The sequence below is a fragment of the Siphateles boraxobius genome, unplaced genomic scaffold, assembly GCF_051911475.1.
Source record: "Siphateles boraxobius isolate OS27281-9 unplaced genomic scaffold, OSU_SipBor_1 3, whole genome shotgun sequence".
NCBI lineage: Eukaryota > Metazoa > Chordata > Actinopteri > Cypriniformes > Leuciscidae > Siphateles > Siphateles boraxobius.
In genome coordinates, this window is record NW_027508919.1 from 11,644,092 (window position 1) to 11,669,836 (window position 25,745).

At 38.9% G+C, this 25,745-nt stretch overlaps 1 protein-coding gene and 1 non-coding gene across 6 annotated transcripts; one reads left to right on the forward strand and one right to left on the reverse strand.

Moving 5' to 3' along the window:
* Nucleotides 1-128: 128 nt before the first annotated feature.
* On the reverse strand, nt 129-20,951 carry bcorl1 (BCL6 corepressor-like 1). 5 transcript variants are annotated; one of them, XM_077247835.1, is made up of 12 exons: nt 20,772-20,951; nt 13,967-14,051; nt 11,305-13,863; nt 8,725-8,860; nt 6,466-6,921; nt 5,412-5,620; nt 4,887-5,156; nt 4,204-4,370; nt 3,296-3,441; nt 3,116-3,193; nt 1,943-2,117; nt 129-1,871 (listed from the first exon to the last, which is right to left on the reverse strand). In XM_077247835.1, the coding sequence occupies exons 2-12, from the start codon at nt 13,970-13,972 to the stop codon at nt 1,559-1,561; spliced, it is 4,515 nt and encodes a 1,504-aa protein (XP_077103950.1). In that variant the 5' UTR covers nt 13,973-14,051; nt 20,772-20,951; the 3' UTR covers nt 129-1,558. The 5 variants fall into 5 exon arrangements, with proteins under 5 accessions (XP_077103950.1, XP_077103953.1, XP_077103949.1 ...); XM_077247838.1 differs by lacking the exon at nt 20,772-20,951 and adding an exon at nt 17,713-17,820; XM_077247834.1 differs by lacking the exon at nt 20,772-20,951 and adding an exon at nt 17,583-17,820.
* Nucleotides 20,952-24,222: 3,271 nt separating this feature from the next.
* Nucleotides 24,223-24,295, forward strand: trnav-uac (transfer RNA valine (anticodon UAC)). The gene has a single exon. It is a non-coding gene; the product is annotated as a tRNA-Val (tRNA).
* The last annotated feature ends 1,450 nt before the right edge of the window (nt 24,296-25,745 follow it).

Here is a 25,745-nt window from a genome sequence, read left to right on the forward strand (position 1 = left end):
TTAATCATATTGCTCTTAAATCATAATGCAAAAAAAATATTTAATGCTGTCGCTACAGAGCGCTTACTGTACGTAAGTGTGGAAACTTCACCTTATCCGGTGTTACAAACACACAGCAGATCACAAGCAAGACTTGACAATCATGCTTTATTCTGGTTGATTTCTTAAAAATAAAAAAAAGAATCAAATTAACAGCTCTCCTCTTTGAACAGAGATCACTGAAGCAATATGCCTTCTTTAATCAAAACCCAAGTACTTTCTCCATGTCTCGTGGTATTTCCATAAGTAGTGAAACTAAACTATCTTTACATGTCTCTTCATTTAAATATTTATTGGTTTCAGTTCAAACAAAACTTCATTGATTGTCAACACAAAATCTAGCTTAGCACCAGTACAATAAAACTGTACTTTAGCCTGTTAAAATACTGTTCGCAGTGTGGGAAAACAAAACAACCTCAGGATAAAGGGATCATTATTTGTACACTGTCAAATAAAGCACCAACCATACAAAGCAATTCTCATATATCATTTGTCTGATACACACAAAAAAGGTCAAATATATTAATGACTATTAAATTAAGCACAAACAACAATCAGTGTAAATAAAACACACCACGCGCCACAAAGCACGCTGGAATCTGGTACACCAGGAAAACCTTGGAGAGGACCCCTTCCATGAGCACTGGAAAGCAGTTCAAGACGGAATCTAGAAAAACAGCTCTAGAAAACCTGTAAAAAAAAAAAACACACACACACTTCACAGGCTCTTTTTTTGTTTACCACTTAACTGTCAAGGTTGATATCGGCTAATTCTGCTGATATCTTAAAATAATTAAACCAGTGGATAAAACCAACAGCTCATCAACCTGCCGATTTCCAAAGCAAAAACTAAGCGACGTCAGATGTCACAGGAACACAATCCCGTGTCTGAACACAAAACCTGGCAGAGCTGCAGTGGTGCTGAGGTAAAGAGGGCCGGGGATGAGGAACATATGCTGTAGGTTAGGGGGCTTCTGGGAGCCGAGAGTGGCTCGATGGTTTACACAGGAACCATCTGCCCCAAAGGCATTCCTGCCGCTGTTAGCTTGACGTAAGCCTCTTAGCTACACACATTTAGTTTACCAAGATAAAAAAAGACTTGGATTACCACTCCTTCCAAAGGACAGTCAATAATGAGCGAACATAAAAACATGTTAATGATAAGTTACAACCAGTTGCGTTCACCCTGATGTCAAGATATACATATATATTTACTTATACATATAGGTTTATTAAAAAAAATTTGAATACTGAAAAAACAAAACCCTACAGAAGGAACCTGAAAGTTGCTTCCCAGTGGAGTCCGTCCCCAGCCTTTCTCCCTGGGGTGAGGGCATGGAAAAGTCGCTCCCTAGGGCCCCTTTCATTGCTCAGGACGTCTGTGAAAAGAGTGTCTGTGAGGAAATAGGTCCTTTCTGGCTGATTCTGAACATACAAAGTGCTGGTACTGGTAACAGGCCATCGGTTGCAATGGACCTCGCACAACTGCGGACGGCACCTCGCTGTAGGGCAGGAGTCGCTATCGACTGCAGGGTCTGGTGTTGACCTCTGAATTGTCGTCCTCATCTTCTTGAAGGATCTGTATGGTGGAGCCTAGCAGCCCCTGTAACTCTGGCACGCAGCGCACCAGCTCCACCGTCTCCTCTCCGTCTTCATCGTCGCCCGGCTGGAGCTCGTCCGAAGCGGTGCACGTTTGACTGACGGAGATCTGCTTCCACAGCTCTGCCTGAGCGATGCTGGCCACCTCGAACTGAGGGTATCGAGCCCGGAAAATGCGTGCAGACATCTTTAGCCGCTTCAGCACGTCTGCCAGCAAGAACCAGTTACAAAAACTGCGGAGGAAACAAATAGATTAGGTGATGTCATGATCATGTTTAAAAAAAATATTTCCGCTGCGACTTACCCCTGCGTTAGTGATACTTGGACATGGTAGCAGGGTAGGAGGGGCTCAGAGGAAAACTCGAACAGGAGACAGTCAGTGTCAGCGTCTCTCTCCTTCACCTGCTCGCTCAAGCTGTCCCCCAATTCTTCCTCAGGCTGAGACAACAGGAAGTCCCAGCAAGGTTCCTTTTCTGTCTCTTTATAAGTTTATAACAAATAGAGACAAAAGTCAACCTCTAGTCACTAGACCTCACCAGAGCGTGTTTATAGTGCTTCTGCTACCCTCTAGTGGGCAGCTATGTCACGGAAAACTAGGATCACTTCCAGCTTGAATTACTTGAATTACCCGCTTACTTGTTACACCACCATTTTTGGCGATTTTGAGGAAAAATTATTAAAACATTTCTGAGACCATATTAAAATCTGGGATCCAAAGTTGAAACACTAAAATTACATTTATTTATTTTCTCTTGGTATTATGTAATGTGAATAAGAAATATTGAATATGCTGCATTATTCATAGGTACTAATCAAAACTATTGTTGGACATTGAACAAAATAGGTCAGATTTTCTTGCTTCTATTCTCAAATCATCAGAGCGATGCCAGTAAAAGCCAATACTGAACCAAACTGATGTTAATTTTTCAAAAAAAACTTTACTTACATTGTTATGCTGCTGATGGTAACAAAAAATATTTTTGCAATTTAAATCGCAAAAATGAAATAAAAACTTTTTCTCAGTGGTCTCTGACTTTTTAAAATTGTTTTTGAAAGAAGTCTCTCATGCTCGCTAAGGCTGCATTTATTTGATCACAAATACAGTAAAGAGAACACAAAAATACAGTTTAATGTTTTATATTTTAAAACTATTTATTCCTGTGATGCAAAGCTGTATTTTCAGCATCATTATCCAGTCTTCAGTGTCACGTGATCCTTCAGGAATCATATTAACATGCTGACATGATGCTCAAGAAACTTTTCTTACAGTATGTTGTAAACAGTGTTGATTAATATTTTTGTGGAAACCATGATACTTTTTTTCAGGTTCTTAAACAGAATGTTTAAAAGAAAAGCATTTATTTGCAATTTAACATTTTTCTAACAATCTAAATTGCTCAATAAAAGTACTAATTTATTTTCTTTCTTTCTAACCCCAAACTTTTGAACAGTAGTGTAGTTAACTTTAATTTCTTACCAAATACAGAGCTACTGTAGAAATCCCAATGTAGACTAGGATCTTGGTCTGCCCGTCCCTCTAAATCAGAGAAGTACTCTGTGGATAAACAATCACAAAGACATTTTAAATCTAAACAATGTTACAGAAGGATTTTTGAGATTGTTTGGCAAAAATTGTTTGAAAATGAAGCGGTTTTACCTTTGAGGAACGTTTTCATTCCGGGACTCTGGGCTAGTTTAACTGCGGTCTGACCAGAGTAGGTTGCCAGTGTGGGATCTGCTCCATGATTTAACAGCATCCAGACTGCTGCCAGATTATCAGCTGCTACAGCGTCATGAATTGGGCTACAAAGATTTGGAAGGCAAGTCAGTACATAATACAGGTGAAACTCGAAAAATTAGAATATCGTGCAACAGTTCATGTATTTCAGTAATTAAAAGGTGAAACTAATATATTTAGGATATATAACTATATACATATGCATGATTATACTTTTCAAAGGGCCGACATTTCGGTATTTAAAATGTTTTTTTTTATTGATTTCATGTAACATTCACATTTTCTGAGATTTTGAATTTGGGGTTTTCATAAGCTGTAAGCCATAATCATCAAAATTATAACTTTTGCACAAGCACAATATTCAAATTTTTCGAGTTTCACCTGTATACTAAATTCCCTAACTAAAATGAATCTTATCGTTACTGTAGATGGGCTGCAATGATGAAAAAAGCATGGAAACGCAAACTAGGACATGGCAAAACTCTTACAGGAAGTGGTAGGAGGAAAGCATAGTTTCATACAGTATGGTAATTGGACACAGTTTGTTGGACATATTGTAGCTGTGGGTGGACAAATATAATCCAAGTTTGTAGAGTCTGATTCTAAAAATACATCTCCCAAATCTAACATGGCCCATTAGCTACCTAGCTCAAAACTGTCCTTTATACAATTAAAAAACGATTAGCCCAAAGCCGTTTACGGGACTGAACAAAATTTGGTGCATTTCAGTGGCATTAGGTACTTTTAATGAATATTTCAAGTAATAAATAAAGTGCTGATTCTATCTGTATCATTCTATCATATCCTGACTGTAACCTGCTGCTCACCGCGTTCCGTCCTGTGCGCTGCAGTTAACATCTGCGCCGTGCTTCAGCAGCACCTGTACAATGTGCGTCCAGCCACGTGCACAGGCCTCATGCAGTGCCGTGTATCCCGCATTGTCACGCCGGTTCACCTCTCGCACATCCTTTTCCAAGCAATATAAGACCACATCCTGAAAATAAACATTTATATAAATAATGATTGATTGATCCAACATTCATATTTTTAGGGCTGTTAAGCAAATTATTTACATAAGTGTTTCCCAAACTGTGGTTTGTGAGGGACCTGCAAGGGGTTTATGAACTAATGAAAAGCTTATAATTAATTAAATCATCAAAATGTCAAATTAAAATAAACATAAAAATAAAAACAATCAAAATAAAACAATCACTAAAAAGCTAAATGTTTACCTGCGTGTCACGTGACCATTAACTGACATCAGCGAACAGTCAATGTGCAAATATGTTGTTTATTAACTGAAATATTAACTTAAAATATCAAGGGGTATTTAAGGTAAAATAAATTAGGTTAAGGGGTTCAGCTCACAAAAAATAGTCAATATAATGAATGAAATCCCACTGGATTAACTTTTTTAATTGATAGAACTTTTCTGTAATTTACAATAAATATGAATATATTTAATAATTAACATTACAATGTCAGCTAACAACCAAAAGGGTTGCTTTACCTGGTAACCTAATCTAGCAGCTCTCTGTAACAGCGTCTCTCCTGCATTCTTATTCACAATCAATCGACGGACTTCTGGAGGCACTGGACGGCTTGGAGTAGATTCAGGGATTCCTGTTTTCCCAGCTATTCCTTTTTTACCAGATAGTGGAGAGTTTGACTGCTTGGGAGAAGCATAAGAAAGAGTTGGGGTTTTCTTGGCGGCTGGACTGTCCTCATCAGGCATGAGGGGCCCTGTGCGTTTGCCCAAGCTGCCTTTCTTAGTCTTGAGCTGAAACAAAGACATAAAGACACAGAGAGTCATGCATGAGGGATATGACATTGTGGGGAGGGCAACTGTTACATGGTCCCAATAAAAACAGCTGTTGTAGGAAAGTCCTTTAGTGACTCAAAATGCCACTAGGGGGCAGCATAAGACTAATTGAAAATAGGTATACTATAATGAAAAAAACTTGATATCACAATTTTCAGTTTAATTGTTCTAGTTTCAAAATGCTTGAAAGTTTGATAAGATGCTTCAGCTAACCTTTTTCTGCTCATCTGTGTCACATAAGTGTTTACTTTTGAACTTCCTCTTCCCTGAGGGTTTGTCATTAGGATGTGTGGCGGGAGGACTCTCTTGAGGTCGTGCAGAGCCAGAACGTGTGAATTGGGTCCGCTTAGGGCTGATGTCTGGAGTGGGCACTTCGCTGGTCTGCGTGGCACTGAGACAAGGGTACACACCCATCTTCTCATCTGCAATGGCATAGACTGACATTTCAGCACCAAACTTTTTATTACACCATTCCTAAAGCAGTATAGATAGACACAAAGTCTATCCATATTGTGACATATATCCGAGTGAACCAGCTTCTCGAATGAGAAAAAAAAAGCCAGGGCAGGACTTGATTTTGTCCTTCGGGAATTGATTGGATCGTTGTCATTTGCTATTCCTGCGATCTCATGTGAGTGACAGGTTGCTGGAGAGGAGAGGTTTTTGTCCCGCCCTCGTGCTGGTGAACACATCATCAGAGCAAAGATGTCGTAGTAAGGGGAAGTGGACGGTATATTTATTAAATATTATGTGGACACATGAAATAAAAATATTAGGATGTGCAAGGGAAAAAAATGACAATAAACTTACCAATATTTCCTAAAAACAAGATTTGTCCATTTTGATTTTGTGGTAACTTTAAATAAATCGCTTTCAATAAGCAATTATCAAAAATAAACTCATTTTTTCCTAAGGAGGTCAGGTAAATTTGCAATTCACAGACATACAGACCTTTGGTAACGCCGACATTCAGACATTGGACACTCCTATTTTAGTAATAGCTACACCGATCTTATTCACAATACGTGAAATTCATGAACATCTTCACATTCATTAACAGTCAATAATTGTAACTAAAATGTTTTTTGAAAGTTTGAATCATGCTAGATATTACTCCCAATGAAAAATTTATTTGACATTTTAATTATGCTACCCTCAACTGCAGCCCATGGACTAAATATCAGGACCAGGCAGGGAAATCACAGAATGACGTTCTCAGCAAAATGTTCACCAAGCCTCAGACATCTTTACTCAATAGTGGCCTTACCGTCTTCCACGCTCAGCTTCTCCTCCTCTCCATCTGCCACCTTATCCTTCTCTGTGATGTATTCCCCGTTCTGATATTTACGATTCTTGCAGCGTTTCCTTTTCTTTATTGAAGAGGTGTCTCCACCCTCAGTGGGCCTGTCTTTGTCCGCATCCACCTCCTCAGGCAGAGGATTGATTCGAGGCCTTCCGCGCGGCCGGCGGACTGGTACGGTGGGTGGTGGGGTAGGGGGTGGTGTAGAGGGGGGATCGAGAGGGGGAGGAGTAGGTGGAGTAGCAAAGCTCCAGTCTCGGAGCAACGCTTCATCAGTCCGTCTGCGCCCTCGCCTGAGCCGTGGAGAGGCCTCCTCCTGGGAGTCTGATTCCTTACTAGGCCAGCCCGGACTGCTGAAAGAGCCCGAATCTCTGTCAACCTGAGGACTTCTGCATGGACTGCTCTCTGAATCGGTGATAAACCCTGTTGACAATTCACAATTATCCGTGAGAAATACTTTGGTATCTGAAAAACCAACCCACTGTCTTAAATATGATAAAAAAGCAAAAACATCTTAAGTATTATTCACCACAAAATTTTGATTACTCACTCTTGTCATTTCAAACCTGTATGATGTTATATTGTGGTGGAATCTTTTACACAGCTCTTTTTCATACATGTTTACAGTGACCACAGCTTTTGTTAAGCTTAGAAAAAATGACAATATAAGTTGTTGACTGTATTCCAGATCTTATGCAGCCGATCATTGAGTTAGAAAGCAGAACTTGATCAGTGCATTAATCATTCTTTTGAGCAGGTTCTTGTCAATGATCTAGTTGATCCAGCTCACAAATCGGGCTGAACAATTTATTCACAAATTAGAGTTCACCATGATGACTCTTATGGTGCTTTTTTCATTCTTTTTATGTCTCTTTTGTCACTTAACAGTAGGGGTGTCGAAATTAATCGTTTCTACGATGCATCGCGATGCAGACGAGGACGATTCGGAATCGGTTCAGTAATAGACCATAACCGGTTATACTGACGCTTTTCTGACGTCATTTGTCGTGTGTGTGCTTTGTCGCGGTAGCATACAATAGGGACTTTAAGCAACGGCCTCTGGTGGAACGGCAACGGCGTTCTGGCGATCTATCTCGACTTAACTGCTACTTCACAACGTTCTACTGTAACCGTCTACTACGGGAGAACAGCTGATTTGCCGTAGTCTCTACTACGTGAAAGATTAAGAAAGTTAATGTTATGTTTTATGGTATGTGGCATTGTAATTGTTTATGTATAATCATTAAATGGCCAAAGCAACCCTCTCCTGCTTTTTAAAATCACTTTCTTTATTTGTATTTTGTCAAATGATTAAATTATCCCCTACGCCGTACTCTTCACTGTTGCTTAGTGATTGTTGCGTTCTTTAACTACAGCAGTTAACCGTTTACTTCCGGCTGCCGTTGCCGTTCCATCAGCAGCTGTTGCTTAAAGTCCCTTTAATGGCAGAGGAGGCAAGACGCGAGTGCGAGTAATTAAAAATGCTCCGAATACTTTAAAAGCCTACATCTATTCTGGGCACATTTCGGCTCTAATGAACAACCTGGTAAGCTCGACCTGGAGAAGACAATTGCTGTGCGTGCTCATGTCACGCACACATAGAGCTGATTTAAGTATCCGAACCCGATGGTCAAATTACAATTATTCTGTGTTGTTACGCATGATTATAAATGGATGATTGTTACCTTCATCAGCGGGCTTGGCGATGGTTGATGCGCGCATCTCTATGGTAACATTATACAGTGATGAATAAGCGCTGCTTTTAAATGAACATTTCTTTACAAAAAAATGTATTTGACAATTTCATTTACTAAATGGCATAAACAGGCTTTACTCCCTTGAAACTTAAACTGGAATGTCACTGTTTCTGTCAGTGCGACTTCCCGAACAGGCGAACACGTGCGCGCGCACGCACACATCACTTTTGGAGTAAAAATTTAAATTGCAGATGCAGTGCACCGCGATGCATCGCGATATCGAATTGAACTGAATCGATGACATGATAATCGTAATTGAACCGAACCGTGAGACCAGTGTAGGTTCACACCCCTACTTAACAGCCCGGGTCACTATGACCCATCAGTGTAAGAAAAAGACCTGCTTAAAAATATCATTTTATTTTAATACAGTAGATTGGCCTAGGTGTGGAAAGACATAAAGAGTGAGTAAATGATGACGAGGTGCCCTTTGGGTGAACTACCCTTTAACTACAAGCTGGGTCAGTACCTATTTTGTTTGAGTCCGAGTGTTCCATATTAGCTGGACAGATTTTCCCTTTGCGAGTCTTTCCCCCAACTTTGGGGGCTGCGCCTATTCCATCTTTCAGCACATTTTTTCCCACTCCAGGCAATGCATCTTTCTTCTGATAAAGTACAACACAAAAATCATAAAGCATTTCGTCTGTCAATAACACATGCATATTTGTAATTTGGATTAATGGCTATTTAAACAAAGCAAAAATGTAATTGTCTATAAACCTATCACTGGTTCATAATGGTAATAATTAGACACATGCAGCTCGTTTGCCCAGCAGAACACACGTCACTAGGCTACTCCCGCAAAAATCTCACGAGAACTATTTTAATTTCCCTCCAGAATTCCCAAAAAATGTTCTGTGATCTAGCTGAATTGTGTAGGTCTAAATTTTGGGGGAAACCTGATTTGGTTTGATACCCTTGTTTTCATTGAGGTAAAATATTGTTTTAAAAAATTTTCAAAAAACTATACAGATTTATTTTAGATGAATATGCTTTCACTCTGTCACTGACTCTATCACTGTAAATATATTTAAAATAATGTAGGCCACTTTTTACTGGTAACAGAAGACATTTGACATTATCAGGACACACAAATATTCTCCCATTGCATTATTATACATTATATATAGTAGTTTAATGAAGTGCTGACACTTAAACTTTGTAAACTTGAATTTTTTCCTCGCACTGTAATTATCATTTTGGGTGAACTATACTTAATAAATATTGTAACTATCCACAATACATATTGTTGCATTTTTGTATTGCGCTATATAGTGACACGATATATTACGATATGTTACAACCCTAATTGTATCAGAACACAGTTTCCAACAAAGTATAACCACAAAACTTTAACATTGTATGATAAAATTGCTTACTAAACTCCAGTTGTGACCATATACCACAGACTGTCTACATGGGGGAAAAACACCCATTGGAATTGCATTGTAACTCATGATGAGAATAACACCAACACAACCACCACTAAAAGGACAATTTAGACAGATCAAATGAAAAAAATAATAACTAATATAAACTATTTAACTAATCTTTAACTAATTAACTAAACCACAAGCTTCCTATTTCTGTTTTAAAATCCTCTAAGATGTTTTGTCAACTCTAAAAGCCGTTTACACCAAGAACCATAACTAAAGATTACAATAACCATAACTATATTAGCGTTCACACCAGCGGGCGATATAGTTTTGTTTATTAGAAGCATGCAGTAAAGTTTTGTCATCTGCCACTTTAAATGCTGGTGCTCTTAAAGCAGAATGGATTTCTGATTGGTGATTCCAACGATATGTAATTGTGGTGGGGATTTTTTATATTTAGAACAATTTTTAGAACTATATCTTTAATGTTATAGTTGTTGTTTCTTGATGTGAACAGGCCTTAAGAAAAAACTGACTGACAAATCAAGATGATTTTGTTAATACATTACAGACTAACTTATTTTGAACCCAAAACAGTCCTAAAGGAGAGTTGACTACATATTTTTACTATGAAGGGTCACAAAATCTAATTTGACCGAGGGCCATAGGCTGAAAGTAAATGTTGCATTATATCAAACTTTATTATTTTAACAATTTTTTTTTACAATTAATATTCTCTACATTTCAATGCAACGATAAAACAAAAATGTTAAAACAAAAAGATAAAACTTTTTTTTTTAATATTATGTTTTTTCCTATTCTCTGCATGGGGTCTGAGGACCATGATGATATAATACAGAAAGAATGTTCAAATGTGGCTCATCCAATCATAATTTTGAATCAAAACAATCACTTTAATATTAGTGTTACCATTTGAGTCTTTTGTTTTGAACTCAAATGTTAATTAAAGTTATTTTTCCATTCACACAATTTGAATCTTTCCATCAAGGTCCAAATAAAATGAGAAAATAATCAAATGAGATAAAAACACATTTCATTTTTCCAAGTATTTCATTTACTGGATGATAATCAGACATTATCAAATGTTTTTAAACCATTCTTGGCTGAATGTCTAGCAGAAATGACTATTTTGTCATATACTTTTCTTCCGACAAAATCACTCATGCTGTGATATCAGATTTTGCTCAAACTCCCGACCTTAGACTGAATTAAGGGGATAGTTAGTCCAAAGGTGAAAATCCTGTCACTCACCCTCATCTTGTTCCAAACCTGTAGGAATTTCATACACAAATGAAGGTATTTTGAAGAATATGGGTAACCAAACAGTTAACAGGCCCCATTGACTTCCATAGTATGGAAGGAGAAAAAAATCCTATGGAAGTCAATGGGGAACATCAACTGTTTGAATAATAACATTCTTCAAAATATCTTAATTTGTGTTCAGCAGAAGAAAGAAATTCTTAGAGGCTAAGAACAACTTGAGGGTGAGTAAATTATGACATATGACAGAATTTTAATTTTTGAGTGAACTATCCCTTTAAGGGAAATTTTAACTTAATCAGTCATGGCTTATGCAATTGTTGGCGACATATTACACACACTAGCTATAATAATAATGAACCACTAAATCTTCAGATTAAAATAAATCTTACCTTTTTATGGTAGGGGCCTTGCTTGACTGATGGTCTGTCTTTATCTTTTTGCTTTTTAGTTACTGTAATACTCTTTTTAAGCGCTTCAGAAGGTGTCTTCTCCTTGGCAGGCTTTTTCAGCTTCTTCAGTTTGGTGGTGGATACTTTGCCTTTGGAAGGTATCTCCTCTTTGGCTCCATTGATTTTTGCCTCTCCTTCTGCTTCTACAGTCTGGCTCTGAAGGAGGGAAAAGGCTTTTCCTTCTAGCTTAACATGAGAAGAAGCCTTCCTCTCTGATGCTTTCGCCTCTTTTGTCATCTCATCCTCTAACTGTTGAGACAATTTCCTTTGAAAACTGGGAGCAGTCCTTTTACTAGGGGTACTAGATTTCTTTTTTTGTCTACCACCAGACACTAGATTTTCTGTCTCTTTTTTTTCTCGTCCCTTATCCTTGGTCACAGGAGCGGTAGTGATCTCCGGTCTGCTCAGAGCTGCTGTAGCATCTGTTTGTGGAGAGGTTCTGTCTAATTTGTTGACCTGTTCTTCTATGGCCCTAAATGGAGGAGAACCAGTTGTAAGAGTCTGCTGCAACGTGGAGTCCTGACACCTGTTCTGCACGCTGGATACCTCAGGCCTCTTGGATCCCACACAAGATAGATTACAGTAGTTCTCACCAGTAAGTGCAGTGGTCTCAAGAGTTTTCTGCTTCACTATCGACTCCAGGTTGGACAGGGGGGATTTGGCCTTCTCCCACTTTTCATCCTCTACTTTAGTTGGGCTTAAATGGGAATTATGGAACAGTGCTCTCTCACAACCAAGGGTGCTCTTAGTCTTTGGGGCCTGAGTCTGACTTGCCCTCTTCTGCAGAGATGATCCTTGGGAAAGAACACAAGGTGGTTGCCACAAGGATTTAACTGGAGGTGTAAACAGGGTCCCATCTTTTCCACAAACAGACTTCCGGTGGGGCTGTGAATTTGCTGTAGTAGATAATTGGGTAGATAAAAAACCTTGATGAGTACCTGTCGAGAGCTTGCCTCCCTTATTATGTTTATCCTTATTAACAGCAAGTGGTGGTTTCCTCTCTCTACAAACCGGCTGTTCTCCTTGGTCAATGATGGAGATGGTTTCCTGTTTGGCAAATGTCTGAAAATCTTCAACAAAAGCAGCACTTTTTCCATCTTTGCTACGTAAAGTAGATGCTAGAATGGGGCTTGCCACTCCAACATATGTACCAGGGAGATTATTTAAGGAACCAGGAGATGAGCCTTTGGCCCAGGATGCGTTGGGTTCCAAAGCATGGTGATTAGTTAGTTTTGAAGATGATTTTTGTGTTGCACCATTTCTATGGGTGTCATATGTACTGGATGACCCCAAAGAAGCAGAATTAACTTTTTTAGAACCAGCAACGTTTTTCTGATGAGAGTCAGCAGAATGCTGTTCCGTGGCCAATGATGGGTGGTTCTGGGTATCTTTAATGTTTTTTTGTCGCTTGGACTTTGCAGACAGATCAAGGGGGACATCCCTTGACTCAACGGGGCAGGAAACATTATGCTCCTCCATATTGGACAGAGTTTTTGGTTTCAGATACGCTAAAGAGGTCTTTTCAGCACCTCGGTACGTCGAACCTTTTTCTACAAGGCTAAGCAGCCGACTTTGAGTGGTGATATTTGCCAGAGCTGGGCTGCAGCAGATGGCAGCAGTGGGAGAAATGGTATAATGGGTTTGTGGAGCCGAGCCCTGTGTGGCTTGCTGTACTGGAAGGGCTAGAGCTGGGGATGCTACAGAAGACATTGTGGCTTTATGCTCAGATCCACCTTGAAAGCCCTTGGACAAAGAGTCACACCAGACTTTGGATCCTGAAGACTGAGGCTTCTTCTCAGCACCGGGTCCTCTCCCAACGGAAAAGTGATACGGGTATGTTTTAAGCATAGGTGTCGTGCTCGAACAAGAGCTTTGCGCTGGGCAGTCCTTTTGAAACTGGCTAGCAGTGGCTTCTCGCAGTGCTGCAATCTGACCTAACCCTGGTGGCAGTGTGATCTTACAGAGAGGAGAAGAAAAATTGGAAGGGGGAAGGAAAGCAACAGGCTGGCTCGGTTTAAACAGCGTGGAGCACTGGAACCCTAAAGGAACGCTTATCACAGGCTGGGTGGGTGCTGGTGCATTAGTCTTCTTGTTTAGGTTTATACTAGAATGAACAGAGTTTACAGGGGCCTCTGGGGTGACCTTTTTACCACAAGGCCACTGATGAGTCGAGTAGATGCCAGCACTGTCAACCTTGCCTTTGGAAACCTCAGTCCGATCAGGCAACGGTGTGCTCACGGGATCAGTGCTAAACACAATGCTGTGGGGTTGAACTTGGGGACAATGATTTAAATTGCTGGATTCTGAGCAGACGTCGGGTGTTTTACAGTCTGTGGTCGCCCTCAACTTGTTCTGCTGACTTTGAGGTATGTCACCTCTAAGTTCAAGAGGCAGTGTCTGCTGTGGATTCCCCACCATGCTCTCAGACACGTGGGTAGGGGCACTGCTCTCTCTGCTTACCGTCCCTCCATCCCCTACATTCATTGGTGAGGGATCCACCTGAGCAAAGAAACAGGGAAGAAAGTTTGACTCAGGGGGAAACTGGGAAAAAAAACACACAAAAGAGACAGAGGGGAGACTATAACAATGAAATATATGTTACCTGCATAGGCGTTTTCTCAACACATTACTCAGTGTGTGTGGACAAGTGACTCTTCATGGGATTCTCCTCTGGGTAGTTTGTAGTTCTGTAGTAGAATTAGATCATTTAAAAAAAAAAACAGCTTTAAAAAGTGCACAAATTGAGTATGTAAAATTATTTCAAATTAAAAGTTACAATTTGGAACATAAAAATAAAACTTTTTTAAAATAAAGATAAATCATTCATTGATCAGTCAATAATCTGTTATGGGACAACATTCTACAACATTCTGACCCTTTCAAATGATGTTAATATTTGTCATAACAAATATGCTTGCTTCATCAGACAGAAAAAGTATGGCTAAGCCATACTGTTGATTTTTCACTCATTTTAACTTCATTCTTTTTTTAATATACCTATAACTGATTGTAGAGGATAAATGTTGTGTAGTTCAGCCCAGGTCAACTCAGACATTATTAACTAAAGCAAATGTAAAATATAGATCACTGCACTCTCTACATTACATATTGGAAACAGGGATTTGAACTAAGAGGCAACTAAACTCTTGTTAACACATTCATTAAAAATGGTTTAGTTGGTTATCTTACAACTGTTACACCCTATTAGTAGTGCAGAACTACATGTATCATGCACATTACTTTCAAGAACTTTTAAATTATTTTGAGAGATATGAAATATTTCTAGTCATCCTTCTTACACGCTAATTTTACACGCAAACCATGAGGCCACAACATCACTTCTCTTGTTACAGTCAGAGATATGAGAAAGACTGGAAACTTCCTGTGAGTAACAGAGGTTTCCTTAGTCAAGATGTCACAATTTCCTTAAGACCACGACTTGAGTAGGAATAGATATTAAACTTAAAGCATAGCATTGAGATTTAAATAATGGATTTGAAAAGAATACAATGATCTCTGAACTGTATACCAGCGATTTACATTTTTAATTATAAGTTTGCAAATGCATGGTCATCTTATGCTGTAGGAGAGATGAAATTATGAGATGAAAAACGCTGAGTTTGACCCATAACTCTCTCTGAGATTGTGAGCAAATCAATTTCAAGTACACAAGAGAGTGCATAAACACCAAAAACTCAGATAAGTTGAAACAGAGAAGAGTAAAAACCTCAGCTCCCACAGCTGAAGGGACAGTTTTTACTGCAACAACCTCCGCTTAACCCACATTGCATGTGGTCAAAGTCTGCATCCTCTAATTCCCCCCTTTTTAAAGAAGCAAAGCACCCTACTGATCAGATCCCAAACCCTCACCCAGCTCAATGGAGGGGAATGGTCGAGTGCATGACAGGCCACAAATGCCAGGGGTTGAGGATAAAGGATGCAGGGCCATGCGATAGATGATGCAGGTTTTACTGCCTCATTACCTCAGTGGAACAAACTGCAGTAGATCAAGACAACATCAACAGTGCAGATAGAACAGAGCAACCATAAATGTGATGATGAGCCTAACACATAAGCTTTACTCTTTACATGCCTTAGATAGAGGCGAAGCAACTCATGTCCACAGTCACAGAGTGTGCATTACTAAAATGTTTACTTATAATGAGGTGGTCAAGCTGTGATTTAATCTAATTCTAACAGTGTTGTGTGTAGGGCCTTGCAAAACTCCTATCAGAGCCCAACAGTTCAAATCAATATAGGGTTCCCACTCTTTTTGACAAATTCATTTCAGTAACCTTTTCAGTTATGCATAATTAGTGAATAGGGATTTTTAAATCATTTTAAAAACTGTGGTGGTAGATTTCGATTTCTACATCACATAATAGCTTTTCAAATTGTCATAATTATTTGTCTCTAACAAAACGGTAAATTCTGTTTTTTTTCTAAATATAAAGGCAATCCAATATAGAGCAGAGCATAAAATGAAAAAAAAAAACTCACTATAGAAAAGCCAATTACTTGTAATCACTGTAATGACTATGTTTGCCAATAAATATCAATTTTAAAATTTATTTTTTGGATTTCCATGTAGTTGGGAATCAAACCGAATGTTCTGAGCTCGAAATGAAGTTGCACATTGTTGCATTCGAGACGAAATCATCCAAATCAATCTCTCGAGGTTTGGTTTCTAATTGAAAAAAAACATGAATAAGACAGGATATTACTTAGGAAAATGAAACGACATACATAACCACCACGAATAACCAAATCTAAACACCCGAGTCCCATATGCAAACAACATGAACACCGTAAACTCGCATCAGAATGCAGGTGAGCGCAGAAGCAGCACCACGTTGACGATACAGGTGACAGCTGTATTAAAAATATGAACTGCTTATCTTTCTGACTTAAAATTAGATCAAACTGATGTCGGTACACTTAAAGTGTTTGTATGGCATATCCAAGCCGTATAGGCCTTTAGCAAAAGTCTGATAATTGGAAAGTTTATGATGTGTTATATGCGTGATTATATCTGCTGCTAAAGATAGAACCGATAATTTTCGTTGAGACATTATTCATCTTGAGGCATCTCAATTATTGAAAACACAGGATCTGTGGGAGCGGGAGCCCGTGTTTTCGTCAGCCCTCGTTCTTTTGAATGGGGTTACCAGCGCAATGATAAACGGAGACGAGGAAATAAGCATCGTCTCTCCTCTCTAGTGGAGCTCAGCAGACTCGCGGTCTCTCGGTCAGTCCGTCGTCGGAGCTCCACAGCCCGGAGCTTATAGATGCACAAAGGATGATGCAGAAAAGCAGTCGATGATCAGCCAATGTCACGTATCCATAGCCAGCTTAATATTAGGACAGAACATCATCCTAAAACAGACCAAAATGTTTGTTTCTCTGGCCAACCCACTCGCTCGTTCTAGCTGGAGCTACTAAAAAACCGTATCACACAATACAAGAGACTCTCAGGTGACACGAATCGCATCGCGTGCTGAAATGGGAGTCAGTGATAAATAACGCCGCTGTTTAAACACAAAAACATCAAAATGTTGGTCCCGCGAGCTGGGATTAGCCTAAAAAGACGTTATCTTCGGATAAAGAATCGAAAGCCTACACAGTTCGTGTGGCCACAATGTAGCCCAACTAACCGACGCGTTCGTACTGACCGAATCCTGTCAAACTATAAAGTGACCGTTGGTTTTTCGCTAAGCGCGAGCCGAGCTATGACGTCTGAATAAGAACTCGACAAAAAAATTAACGGGCAGAGAAATGTCACGCGCACATTTAGGTTGGATGATATATCCTTCACGAGGAAACATCGTACTTTGGCTGTCTCTCTCCACATTGCCCTCGAAAGAGTGTTTGGAAACTAATAGGGTCACCGAGTTTTCCATTCGCTCCTTATTATTATCGTCACTTCTGCTGCGTGACACGCGGGGAGAGCGTTATTTAGTACGGAGCAAGGTGTACGAAACTGAAGGAGCGATTTTCAGATCCCTGCGCAGCGAAGTCTCCCCTCTAACAACTCGGTCTGCATTACTCTGCCACCGTACGACATGAAATGTTTCCATAGCGAAGCAGCTCCAACAATCAAAGTGTTATGACATGCCACAGCCCCAGAACCGACTCCTTCGTCTATACAACCCTGAATAATTCCAAAAGGCAATTAGCGAGCCAAATAACGATGTCAGATTGTACAAACGTGCACCAACCCGTTTGACCGACATTTGGAAGATGTTTGCGCATCAAGATAAGGGCTTTAATCCGGTCTTCCGTTCTTGTCTCTCGCAGTTCACTAATCTCGACGATTTTCGGTTCTGAAAGTCCGGGGGGGGTTCGTACCGTATCTCTCTGTCTCTGGTCTGGTGGGAGAGAGAGAGGGGCAGATGGAGCCGAGCTCGTGTGGGAGTTGTAGTGCTCCGACATCCACGCCCTGACCGCGTTCGCCCTGAGAAGGGAGGAGCGAGGACTGCAGGTCCCAGCATGCACCGCGAGAATCCAGCCGCTCAAGGGGAAAGGGGATCGCAACGGTGCGCTAAACTGCAAACCATACCGAGTAACAAAGTGAAAATACACCCTCTCTCTCAATTATACCGTTGCTCTCGGACGCAACACGCGAGGGTCGCGGAGTAGCACGTGCATTTTTCTATAAACTCGTTTTCAGATTCGCACACGTGGGCCGTCACAAAAAGAGTTGAGACAAACATTGCAGCGGAATTAATAAAGACCTGCTGGGTCTCGAACTACTCCAGTAGAGCAACGAGACCGATGTCTACTACCGGACAACCAGGGAACGATCATCAATAGTAGAGGCACATGAAGATCCACACTAATGTGTTTATTTAAATGTTTTAATCTAAATGAAACATATTCTTCTCAGTAGGCTACTACAGGAAACCCTTTTTTTTTTTTGTTAAAACATGCTGCGCAATACATAAAGAGCATCTTACACGCAAGTTAAATTAAAACACCATCATCATCATGAGGCCTAACCAAATATCTTTCAGATGAACAGGAATCATGCTTAAAGAATTAGAAACTGGGATCCTCAGGTGGATTTCCCCTTCTTAACTTCTAAAAAAGCCATAACATTTTAGTTTTTTTTGCCAGGTGACAACTAGCATCAGCTGTTGCAAAATATCTCTGGAGCTTCACTTTATGTTTCAACTGTGCTGGACTGTTACTAGGTTACTCTTCAGTTGCTGATGAACAAAATATATTGTTATTTTTATTGAAACATCTGCGAATCCATTCATTAGCTGAGCAATTTCCCTAATTTGAAGGCTAAATCATGTCACATATCAGACATTAATGGTTTTATGTTTGAGTATTTAATGCAAACAAGACCTGGAGACAATATAAAAACTACCTTGACATAACATCATTAGATTTGGTGCAGCTCATTACAATGGCTATCTATTTTGACATAAAAACTGGTATAATAATGTGAAATAAAATTTGAATTCCTTTAATAATTCATGTTTAATGAAGTGTTTGGAAATGGGAAACTGGTCATATTCGTTTTCCTGTAAGAATATGATGATAACTAAATAATACAAACATACATTTCTCCTGTGTATATAAAGTCTGTTCTCGACATATTTTTTTAATTTGGTGAATGAGTTTTGTTCTGCCTTTCATGCTTATCTTGAAATCAGTCAATTTTTCAGCAGCAAGACACAAACAATCTGGGGTTATCTTCCTTGTATCAAGAAAAGACAATGGACATGATGATAGCTAAATCAGGTCCATCAGCTGTCAGGTAGCCATTCACTGCATGGCTTTGATCTCAGGTTTAACAAGCTACCCTTACTTTACAGCCTCAGACACTGTGCATTGTAAACATGTCAGCCAAACACTCTTTATTACATCCTAACAGCCTGCTATATTCAACATTATTTGCACAATCGCATATTCACAATATTCACCTTTTTTAATGCACCAACATCATGAACATGGCAAACATCATTTACCACAATTTGACCTTATCTACCACCAAACGAAACAATAACATCTCTCCAACAGGTTGAAGCATCACAGTCTTCATTATTTGTGGTACAACTTTTTTTCTGTTTTATCCTGATCTTCTGTAAGTCACAATGACCATTTAGACATCATGCTCAGCAACCACTGTATAATATATCTCAAGACCAAATCAGTGTCACTGTCCCATTCAGCCATTTCTTCGGATGAAGTCTTACGGAGCAGAGCAGCACAAGATTACACACTGACAGCATTCTTATAAGTTAGGGGACGCTCATACTTTTGATGATTAGCGTAAGATAGGCTTTTATTCCGACAGAAAAATTACACTGCAATATCATCATCGGACGATAGCTATAGAATATCACACAAATTTTCCGTTTTGTCCATCCTGAAAAACATGTAGGTAAACAGAAATTTAAAATCTTTGAGCCGGTGACCTATTTTTGTCACAACTGCTCCGATGCAAACTGACCCCGTATAGACTGCGCTGAGAGCATCATGTTTTCTCAAAGCTCTAACACTGATGCTGTCGTAAAAATACATGTATGGTATTAACTGTGAATGCAACATACGAGTAAAACAATCATATCATATCAGACAGACAGTCACTGCAGCTAGGACTAACTGCATTATTAAAAGCTAAAATATCACATAGCCTACAAGACGAACGTGCCACATATGCTCCTCTAGCCTACACGTCAACCCATCTATCTATCTATCTATCTATCTGAAGGCTGACACATTATTACGTTAACTGCAAAAAAATGAGATTCTGGAAAGTTTGACTTGATATGTCAAATAGCCACAATGATCTGCTTTAAACAGGGCCGAGGTGGCTGCAAATGAGCGTCACCGCTTGGGCAACATTTACAACTTAGTTTCAAAACACAATTAAAAACAACTGGCACGGGAAATGACAACAGAAAGGCCGTGCAACAGTGCGAACTGAGGTGTCTCACCGGTGCATGCTCCACTGCATGATGACTGAGTTAATGTCGCAAGGGTGGAAGAGAGCACATGAAGAGGGCAGGTTGAGGGGATGCAAACGATATCCAAACTTATTGCACCGTAAATTAACGCGCATTTGCGCGATGCATCACTTTCCTAGGCCGTAACGCACGTGATGACATTGGCTCTTGTGATCGCGTGCGGTCAGTTTAGGACACAACATTATCCATATTATTTTCAAATGTTGCCGCATGTTGTCTTTGCACTGTATTTATACATCCATCCGTTTCAGATAGTTAGATCTCGTCATGACATGATGTTAGGACTTTGATGCACTCATGTACAAGTGCAAAGTTTAGAGAGTTGACTGTCGCCCTCCATTGCGTTGTGCAATGCCCCCTTTAATGCCCCCTCGCTCGCCAGTATAGCGCCTTTGTTATTAATCGCATGGAATCGCGCCGCCTTACCTTAACGGCCCCAAACTGCTTTCCTATGCATCTGAACTTGACGTATTCATCCAAATGCAAGAGGAAGTGTCTGTGCCTGTTGTTTTCGTTACCGTCCGATAGTATGATTCAGTGGAGGATTTAACAGTGTGAATTTGGGGTTTCTCCTCGCGATCTTCCCTCATCGCCGCAGCAGCTGGAGAGGAAAATCGCGCACGCTGGGTCCTAAAGCCGGCTGCGTTCCCACAGGTGACCAGGCTCCGTTGCCGCGTGTACTGGTTCCAAGCCACGCTCTCCTTCCTCCGAAGTCCTACCTGGTCGGAGCTCGTGCAGATAGGTGAATAGACTGAGCAACAAGAATAGACAAGATTTTGGGTTATAGTGCGTACGATTTTCATGTGCATCTATTTGTAAAATAATAAAGGCTTTCATGTTTGGTTCCTTCTGTTCGTTTAATGGAATGCGGTAGATTGTGGACTGCGGGCCCCAGACTGTCACGGGCCTCCAGTTGAGCTATGTAAAAATAAAACAGATACATAGACAATGTGAAATAAATACAGAAATATGTTCACTTTATTGTAGCTTTGATGTAGTATGTTTGTCTCTTTTGTAATATTTTATATATATATATATATATATATATATATATATATATATATATATATATATATATTATGCATTCATTTTGCAGCTTTATTTCTCATATTTGCAGTGTAATTTCACATTATTTGGAAATTAGCTACATCTTGCAACAGCAACAAGAGGGGGCTTCCACAGAGATTTGTTATGATGGAAGGGGCGTTTCCTCCGAGGAGGCAAGGGAGACAGTGCCTCCTCAGAAATTTGGATGAGAAAATAATCCCTTTTGCAAAAATAAAACAATACAAAATGTAACATTAAAAAGTGTATTTTTCTAAAGAAACACTATCCAACAGAGACACTAAGGTAAAGTTACAGCAGGACACCCCCTCTCTCTTGCCTCCCCTGAGCCCAGTCAGTTTTAACAGACCTCCTAAGGCGTGTGGTGTTTGATGGGGGTTAACTGAGAATTAGTGATAGTCAGGTGAGAGGAAGTAATGCGTCCATGGCGCTGTGATTAGATATGATTGGTTTGTGCGATAAATCCCGCCTCTTATTGCGCTTGTAAATCGGTGTGAATGAATAAAATTATGTCCTTAATGGGAAGTTAAAAAGTAGGTGAAGTAAACAACTCTGCCACTTAATACCGCTCTATGCCACGTCAAAATAATAACATGATGACTGTGGGTTTTTTTAGTGAGCAATCAGCTTGGTGAAATTAAAGGTAAGCTACGTCTTTACCAAGCTTGATGACTCATGAAAATAAGTTGATTATTAAAAAGAACAGTTGAACATCAGTTAACAAATAAAATATATTGTTTAAATTGTTCTTGCCTTTAGTTATTATTTTGGAATAAAGGTTTAAAATGCTTAACTTTGATGAGACTTATCCTTGGTTTTAATAAAAAAAATAACATTAATTACATAGTATAGTTAATGAATACAAAATAGAATTGTATTTGTTTTTTTTGTGTGTTTTTTTATGTAGCTAATGTTTATTTAACTGGGAAATATGACAATATTACAGTTTTTCTCATTCGCTTTGGTGCATTTCTCGAATCATCCTTAACATTTGCAAAGAAGTATGTGAATTCTCAAAACAATTCATACAAACAGCACCAAACATTGAATTACCTGTAAAAGCCTGTAACCTACTCAAAATCTTTAGTTCATCTCTCAAAACTAAGTATTTATGTCAATGAACATATCAGTGCCGTCAGAATGAAAAGTACTTTTGTCATTGTTCACTAACAAGATAGTCAAAATGCTTAGTCATGTTGTCAATAAAACAATGCACTCTGTTACAGTAGTATTACCTGATGTAAACTATCTGGCAACAGTTTGGATGACAGTTATTGTATTGAAATCTGCGCTTCTTCTGTATGAGATATCCATTTTAAAAGTACAAATTTACATACTACTGTACGTGAGTTATTGATTGAAAGAGACTGGATAGGATTCAGTTACACTTTTACTGTACTAGTGGTCTGACAAAAAAAACATTATAATATTATTGTGATATAGAAAAGAAAAAGATATAGGGGCACAAAAATGAAAATACAACATTAGAAAGGCAAACACAGGAATGGCCCCTTAGGCTTTGCTTTTTCATGCAGTAGGCCTACTGTAAATATGCTTGCCAAATGAGATGCAACTTTGAGCTATTTCAGATAACTGGTTTCTCATTGTTTGATCTACATTCTCTTCATTAGAGAAAGTCGAGATTCACCTGCACAATTCATCAGTTCATGGCACATTTACAAAAAGTCTAATAGAAATGTGTAGAAAATATGCTTGACAGTTTATGACAACTAGATCAGCCATTTTGCATTTAATGACTTGTACGATGAACTAATGACTTTTGAGGGGTAAGACTATTGCACAGAGAACTATTTAATCCGTTTTGAGCAACATGGCATTGGCTACTGATAATGTGAAACCGCCAGACAATTGTACATAATCAATTGCATGAATGTACCAAAGCAATCGCAACTTGATCAAAAGAATGAGAAACTGCTTTTATGATGTGCAAAAGTGACTAGATGATGTGGATGTTGAACAAGTACTTTTGAGAATTTCATTTCTGATCTGAGAAATGCACCAAAGCGACTGAGAAAATTTACATTTGACGTATATTTAAAAAAACAAAACTGTGAGGACTTGGCCTCCTCATTTCAGAACACCACTGCACACCACTGAAGTTTACCTGTTGTTGAAGAGTTTATACTGATATAAACCGTACCAATTAAAACAATGCAGTTATTTATTTATAATTAACAATGGTGGAGACTTAAGGGAGCAATTACTGAGAGTTTTTTAGAGAGCATGCAGGGTCTTATGGAGTGAAACCAAAGAAAACTTTGCACTGCACATTACATGGGCATGTGATAAAAAAATGCTGGGTTGTTTCAATCCATATTTGACCCAAATATGGAAACAACCCAGCATTTTCTAAATTGTAATGCTTATCTATCAGAAACTGAGAGGCGTTAAAGAATTCAAACATAAAGAAATTGCCTTGACTGAGTGACTGTCTTTGACAGTTCTTCACTGCTTCCTCACTCTGGTCTACCAAGCTTTTCACAAAAGCTTGGTAAAATGAGGAACTGTGATGTGATTTTAATTAAAAAGTGCATCAAGCTTTATTCACCCATTTTGCCTGAAGCAATGTAATGAAGAGAATATATTGAGATGTTTGCATATTAACCCCACACCGTCTCATACATCACATCTGTATATTTTGATATAAACTGATATTTCCACTTACTTATTCACCCTAATAGATAGATAGATAGATAGATCATTAGGCTCAGTTAAATGCGAGGGGCATAATCCGGCCAATTTGTCGGCCTGTCTGTTTAGTGTTGGTCTCACGAACGTAATGTTTATAAGTGGTTCCATAGTGTAGTGGTTATCACGTCTGCTTTACACGCAGAAGGTCCTGGGTTCGAGCCCCAGTGGAACCAAGTATTTTTCGTGTCATAGAATGCAGAAATGTAGCCTACCCCTCTGAGTTTGAACGACGTCGCGCTTCTATAAACCATCGTATGTTTCCTGGTCAACTGTGATTTCGAACAACAACACAATGCTGTAAATTCCAGGTTGTTTCAATAAGGCCGCTTGAATTCAAGAGTGCTATATCATATTTGTATCAGTTGGTGGAAAATTAATCAAATGGCAACGCCATTAGCTCAATTGTAAATAAAATCATTTGGTAATGACAGGCGACATACTAGCGGCGTGCTATCGTGAAATCAAGAATAGTGTTTGTGCGACCTCTACTGTTAACTTTAATGATAAACCAGCATCACACATTTGTGCTTGATTGCCTTCCCTACACATTCAGCCACCATTTAAAGTAGACTTTAATTAATGCAACTTGGCCCATTGCTACACTTATATCTCAACTTGTAGGGCATGGTGCTATGCCTTTATCATCGGTTTTAATCAGGGAAAAACACAGACTGATAATATATAGGCTAGGCCTATATAAGATGCTTTGGATAAAAGTGTCCGACAAGCCTCTATTTATATTTTCTACAGAGTGAGAACGTTTTTTCAGTTTATTGTTGTACCAGGAAAACCAGGAAATCCTAAAAATGTAATTTCCAGCCTGAAAAAGTTAGAAAAATTGATGAATCTGTAACCAATGAAACCGTTTCCTGGTACTATTTATGTTGACTACTAAAATGGTTTAGTAGTCAACATAATAGCTTGTTGCTAAATTGTTATGCTCATCTCTAAAATGTGTTATCAGTTGAAAATCTCTTATGACCGCTAGAAATGGTTGAAAAAATCATGGAAATTCATTGGTAGAGATGATTGTTTAATTCTGAATGCACAGGCAATTTGCAAATTCACTTACATTCATATAAATACATTTTTATTTTATTAGTATTAGTAATGACATACAATGAACATGAAGCTGATACTGAATATTTGTACTGCCAAAGTTGAGTTTATTCAAATGACCTTTTCAAATGACCTATGCTAGAATGTGCATTCATTTACAGTAGATTAATATGTATCATTCTATGTGTCAGTTTCCAGACAAATCAAATTGCAACTGACAAAAAACTTTGAAGTTTTCTGGCAAATGAGGCTTGTCTTATTCCAGACCTCTTTTATGCCAAAAAAATAAGCTAAAGTAAACAATCATAAATCACTTCTGGAAAAAGATTACTCTAATCCATATTTATAAGCATTATACCTATGTTGTCATAAATTAATCTATATGCCTAATATCAGAAATTCTACTCTCTATAATGATGAGCAAAATAAATTTTGAACCATAAACAATTTTCTGCCTTTCATTCGTAGTTTATAGAAGAGAGAGGGCATAAGGTTGTCCTCACTGAACAGATTTACTGAAATATAGCTAAAAATAGCTTATCATGTCATTGCAATTACTTGATT

What these genes read in the sequence shown, in the direction of transcription:
- bcorl1 (XM_077247835.1), bottom strand. An exon ending in CTCGGACTCAAACAAAATAG is followed by an intron (nt 6,922 to 8,724) that starts GTACTGACCCAG and finishes AATTGTCAACAG; the next exon opens with GGTTTATCACCGATTCAGAG. An exon ending in CAAGTATCACTAACGCAGGG is followed by an intron (nt 1,872 to 1,942) that starts GTAAGTCGCAGC and finishes TTTCCTCCGCAG; the next exon opens with TTTTTGTAACTGGTTCTTGC.